Source organism: Colletotrichum aenigma (genome assembly GCF_013390185.1).
Source record: "Colletotrichum aenigma strain Cg56 chromosome Unknown KSG_Cg56_contig08, whole genome shotgun sequence".
Taxonomy (NCBI): Eukaryota; Fungi; Ascomycota; class Sordariomycetes; order Glomerellales; family Glomerellaceae; genus Colletotrichum; species Colletotrichum aenigma.
In genome coordinates, this window is record NW_023500914.1 from 3,491,700 (window position 1) to 3,497,816 (window position 6,117).

General features: G+C 53.9%; 1 protein-coding gene across 1 annotated transcript; it reads right to left on the reverse strand.

Moving 5' to 3' along the window:
• Window positions 1-4,596: 4,596 nt before the first annotated feature.
• Window positions 4,597-5,866, reverse strand: CGCA056_v012408 (putative transcriptional regulatory protein; the record flags this gene model as incomplete). The annotated part of the gene is made up of 2 exons (XM_037327652.1): window positions 4,597-5,301; window positions 5,354-5,866. The coding sequence occupies 2 exons, from the start codon at window positions 5,864-5,866 to the stop codon at window positions 4,597-4,599; spliced, it is 1,218 nt and encodes a 405-aa protein (XP_037174315.1).
• Between the last annotated feature and the right edge of the window lie 251 nt (window positions 5,867-6,117).

Below are 6,117 nucleotides of genomic sequence, written 5' to 3' on the forward strand. Positions count from 1 at the left end.
GCCCCTCCTCGCCTAGCAAACCGAACTAGAGCCGCTGGACAATACGGCCCAAGGGAACTAACGCAAGGCCGCTAATATCATGTCATCTCATTCATCCGCTTCATACCGCCAGATAGCGCCTTTCCTATCGGCCTGTAGCACCTCTGCCCCTCCTCTCTTGGCCTCGCTAGCAGACCACCAGGCCCGTCATCTCGCCGCCACCTTTCCAAGCGTACCAGGAGCCGGGTGGATGGCCACGTCGCCATCAAATTCCTCTAGTCCGCTGCGTTCCTTTGTCTTTCCGCCGGCTAGCAAGCCCTTCCCTTCGGACTTGGCCCTAAAAGAGCCAAAGGCCTTTTTAATCGGCTGAAGGCACGTTTTAGCACATCACGAGTCTGGCGCCATGTACACACAGAGATTCAATGCCTGGGTTGACTCTCCCGACCCTGCTCCTCTTTGAACATCTATCCACTCCATGTTTTGGGATTTAGATTCAGCGTCTCTCCTGGTGCTCCCCTTCTCCCCCAAGAAATGGACAAATAAGAGAGCACGGTGTCTAGTGCGCTGCTTGTGGCGTGGAAGTTGATTGTACGTCCATGTAGCTCCAAACACACCAAGGATATTTGAGTCCAGAAAGTAGCTGCCACATAACGTTTCTGCACACGCCATATCCACTTTAAGAGGGCAAAATGGACTTGATGGAGAAAAGAAAATAACAAAAAAGCGAGAGACCAGACCTGCGTGCCATGCGGACCTGCGTCCGAAGGATTTCCCACGAAGCAGGGACGGGGATAGGAGCGAGTAGTATTAACCCGGCGGCTTATCGCCCTTCAGCTTCCCCGTAAGACGTGTCCCCGTAGTCGATGTCGCCCTTCAGGCTTCAGCTTCAGCTTCCCCCGTCGAGTCTTGTCCCCGTCGTCGTCTGCTGTCCCTGTAGGTGACAATGTAGCCCCCTTTCACACCCTCCGTCCCCATCAACGACTGGTATTGCTGCAGACGCACATCTCTCTCTCGACTCGCTCCGCCCACTGGTCTGCCTCCTACTGGGCCTGGCTGGCTGGCCGGCCGGGACAAGGAAGTCGGGCCAAGCGCGCCCAAACCGAACTAAGTCCTTTCTAGGGACTGCTCTCCAAGTACATAGAAATGCGTTCCCTGCTCGCCCGCGCGCACTTGCCTCTGGCCTCCGCTTCAATCTTGCGGAAACCTAGCTCATCTGCAAAGCATCGGGAGGGTGCTTGAGTTTAGTCATGTACCTCATGGTAGTAGTTCGCCTTTTTGGACTGGACTGGCTGGGGCTGGGCTCACCGTTGAACTTGGAACGGCCCATGAACCGTCCGCGCGCAACGCGGACACACTGACCAGGCAAGGCAGAGGAGCTGCTCACTTGGAAGCCGCCACCTTTCCTTCCCTCCTGACTTTGCGTGTGCGGCGCTTCGGACCCGACTGACTTGCATCCATCAAGCACAGACGTATGTGAGTAATTGGGCCTGCGGGTGACAGAGAAGCCGGTGTTCGCCCTAACTGCGAGCTAGAGCTATGGGAACCTCCCATCAACTTTCAAAGATCCAGAATCTGCTCTTCCCTTCTTTTTTGCTAGTGTAGTTAGCAGTGATTGGTAGTGGTGGTTGGTAATGGTGGTGGTGCGTGTGTGTGAGTGTTGCTCTGTTCTGATATTGAGGGCGACAGACAGACAAGGGAGCTCCAGCCTCCTCACCCCTCGTGTCATGTCGGTGAGCAACGTATGCGTGCGTGTGTGGTGTGTGTGTGACTCGAGTGTACATACCGGTTCTTCGGACCACAGTGCTCGACGACGCCAACGGCATTCTCCTTTGGGTGACCGCCCTTACCCCCTCTCCCCTCCCCTCTTGAACACCCCCCCTTGCCTTGGCACGCTCGCGCGGTCTGCGCAACTAGGATCAACCCAATCCCAGTTCTCCATGACTGTTGATTGCGGAGAGGGGCACCGAGGCCCGGCCACCTCTCATCCAACCCATCACTCATCCGCTTGCTCCTCGTTTGTCGTTGACCCGCTGGGGAGCTGGGAATTGGCGGGAGGGGAAAGGGGACCAAAAAAAAAAAAAAAAAAAAAAAAGGTTACAGAGAGAGAAGGTGACCGAGCGAGTGAGAGAATGTGACAGCAAGAGAGACAGACAGAGAGGAGTAAGAACGAGCACTAGCGTCAAGGGTCCCCGAAATCTCGACAAATGGCCTGTCGAGTCCTCGTCCACTCCCCAAAATGTACCAGCCTTGACCTGGCCTTTTGCCTCGAACTGCTTGCCTGTCTCGCGCAGCAGCGGCCATCCAGCGCGGAGTTGTTTAAAGTGGCCCTGCCCAGAATTGGGACACCGGACGGTAAACGGTGGTACTGTTGCCGCCCGTACCTGACCTTGACCTTGACCAACATCCATCCGTTACAAGGAGGTCCAAAAAGAAGGGGAAAGAAGAGTGAACACGACTTCCATCCACCACCACCACCAACCACGAGCACCACCACCACAAACACCAGTCCGCCGCCGCCGCCACACAAATAACAGAAAATACGCACAGAGGGTAGAACGAACAATGGGCGTTAATTTTATGTGGGCCAATAAAATTCGAACCACGCAGATCCAGCTGACATCCTTTTTTTATTTTTTATTTATCTAATTCCTATTGTTCGTTCATGTTGGATATCCTTAATTACATTCCATTCTTGTCAGTAATAGTTCTCGGCTTTGTCTGGTGACGTGTGTTTTGAGCATCTTTGTTCTTTGTGACCTTTGTGTGTTGTTGTCTGGGGCAGAGCTGTTGCAGTGGCGTCGACGTGGTCTTCCTTTGTCCGAGTTGTGTTTGTATTCTCCTCTGGATACCCGAAGAGCTGCTCTTCTGACCCATTGGAAACAGAATCAGTCCTTTTTTTCTTTCTTTTTACCCCCTCTACTGATTCGCTCTGTTCGAGTCTCCACGAGGAACAAACTGGCTTTGTCGCCTTTTTTTTACTCTCTGGTGTCTTACCATGCCGTAGACAGCAACCTCACCGCCGGCTTTTGACCGAAGGAGGCAATGGAAAAACGGATGGATACCTACCAAGAGAAAGGCACGGCACGCACACCGCGCCGTACCACACAAGGAAAAACCGATTTTTAAAAAATAAAAACAAAAAGAGCGGAGCAAACGATAAAAAAAAATACGTCGCTTTTCACAGTTCTTCCCAACCGCTAAGACGGGACGGCCAACGGCTGGCTGGCATCGGACCGGCCCCAAACCTTGGCTTGGGTTTGGTTTCTGGGCTGGGGAACTGCCACGCGCGTGCGCTGACCTGTCCGTCCGTCCCCCCCCCCCCCCTTCCCCCGAGAGTCTCCCCTCCCCTCCCGTCCTTTGGCCCCCAAACCGGATTGGCCGGCTCAAGCTTTTCGGTCGGGGGGTGTGTGTCGTTGGCACGTACGTTTCCGGTATCGATATATTAGTGCTTGACGTCCGTTTTGGCAGACGTATGGCGTGTAGCAGACAAATGAACTGCATCTGGCATGTCAAACACGATTCAGAGATAACACGCAAGGGCCATGAAGTTCAGCAGCAATTGCAGTAGACGCCCAACGACGCCGATGCAGGCCTTTGACATTTTTTGTGTGTGGCAAAATGTATGCTACGCTCCTTTCATCTCATTACTGCCGCTTCTTCTGTTCCCCTCCCATTTTCACGATTGTGCGTCATTATATCCGACGATGGTGGACGGGACAGATACATGAGAAACAAGATGAGAAAACAATGTGGTAAATGAGCAGAAGAGAAAAAATGGGGGAGGGAACACAAAGCTGAATTTTGTAGCCCTCGCGGTGCCATTCAATAATTTCTGCCAAGGTCGATAATAAACGCAAAAGTGATATCTCTGCCGCCCAGCCCTACCGCTTGCGCGATTTCACATCGTAATAAGTTCGAGGTTTTTGGGTAACATAAGTTTCGGAAATGACACAATGAAAACTAAGAAAGCACAATTGACGCAAGAAAAACATTCCGTGGCAATGAATTGTGGACGATAGGATAACGTAGAAGAGCGCACCAAAAAATCAAAAGAAACGACGTGTGCCGTGAGGCAGACCATTCTTAACCCTCTCCGTTCCTTCGGGGAATGACTGTATGAAATGAAACAAGCGCAAAAGAAATCGATGTTGGCCATGTGATCGAGGCCTCATGCGGTCTGTAAGCAAGCAAAATACCTCCCACCATTTTCCCCCAGCAAACACCTAAAGCATAAAATCAAGACGATGCTGGCCCGTTTGGCTGTATGCCGATAATCGAATGGAATATCGTCCTCGCCCTTTTCTTTTGCTCCAAAGAAAGCTCTCCGTTTGCTTCGTGCTCGCAACAAACAGAGCCGAGTCAAGTTCGTCTATATGCGCCCAAGATAATACCACAATACCACATACAACGCCTTTGTTGCTGCCGGTAATCAGCGGCCCACCAGCAATCGCCAAGCATTAGGTAAGAGTGGAGATTTTTCTTGTCGTCTTCGTCTTCGGGAATTCAGAGACCGATTACCTGACCAGCAGATTCGTCCTTTTTGGGCCGGGCGAGGCGGCCGAGATCAGATATTCATGTTGGCGGGCTGGGCCAGAGCGACTTTGCGGTTCTGCCGATTTACCTCCTGGGAGGTGGTCTGTTCAACCGTCCCAGCATGTTTCTATCAATGTCATGAGGCGCAGGGTTGTCCACCAGATTGTTCAGGCTCATGACAGAGCTTGAGGATGCGGCAGGAGTTGATGAATTGCTCTGGCGCTGAATTGCGGCTGCCGCACGTTCGTCGCCTGTGGGCTGCGAAGGAGCCGAAGACGGCTGTACTGGGCTGTGTCTGGCCGGAGGTGCTCTCGGGTCGTATCCACCGGGCCCAGGTGGCTGATAGTTCATGTAACCCGGACTGCTGTGGTTCGAGCTTGATGCCGGAGATCGTCGGCGAGGATCATCTGCCGAATTGGGGTCAGGTGGTGGGGGTCGAAGCTGCTCATCACCATCGTCATCCCTTGGACGCCTTCTGCCTCGCTGCGTATCGTAGGGTGAGTAACCGCCTGTCGGCGAGGGCAGGGCCTGTTGTGGGTAATAGCCCCCGTTGCCTGGCTGAGGAGCGTATCCCTGACCAGGTGGCGGAGGTAGCGAGCCCTGAGGCAGTGGTTGACCGTAAGCTCCGTAGAGTGGTGTGCCGGGAGGAATACCACCTTGAAGAGCAGATACCGGAACGAAGGCGGTCGAGCTAGACGAAGACACAGGCTGGAAGATACATTCCTGGTTCATCCTGCTGCAGTTCACGCATTTGCCGCCAGGTGCGCTTTGGTAGCCACTGCAGCGAATCTAGATACTGGTGTTAGCAAGAGAAGACCTGAATCGGCGAATCTTGACCGACCTTTCTTTTGCGGCAGTATCTGCATGCGATGGAAGTTCGCTGTCTCGGAGCTGCTTGTTGCATATTTGGGCCTCCCGGACCATACTCGTACCTTGGCGGGCCCGGGGGACCGTAGTCGTATCTCGGAGCACCCGGACCAGGCGGAGGGTAGTCGGGATAACGCCCTGGGGGCGGAGGACCCTGGCGGTTGTAATGGTCCTGATAGTAGGGGTCATACTGCTGAGGAGGAGCCTGTTGCTGCTGTCTCCTGTAGAAATCATCTCTCGATTCAGGCGGTGGTGGGTAACCTGGAGATCTCGGATCGCCTCCTTGAGGCTGCAAGGGTGGCAGCTGCTGGTGAGCGCCCGGCTGCGGCGGAGGATATCCGTTCACAGAGTTAGGAGAGGCGTTGTAGCCGCTGGCACGTGGATCGCCTCGCGGGTCAGGATGCGGCGGGTATGACCTCGCATAGGTAGGCTGGCCGTATGCGCTGTGAGGATCTTGGATGGATGGGAGAGATACTGGTGCGGCCATGTTTGGTCTTTGATGTCTGTCGTCGTGATATCTAGAATCTTCAGGGGCTCCTACAGGAGGCAGCCGGTGACGAGCTTCGTCTTCTCGCTGTTGGACGGACAAGTCTTCTCTGTGTGTAGTAGAAGGCGGCCCTCGTCCTTGCTCCTCTGCCATGCCTTGGTTGCGGTTAATCCAGCAGGATGCCGCGACTGAAACCTGCCCTTTGGACGCCTTGCGATGCTAAAGTACTGAAAGTGAAGGTGAAAAAAGGT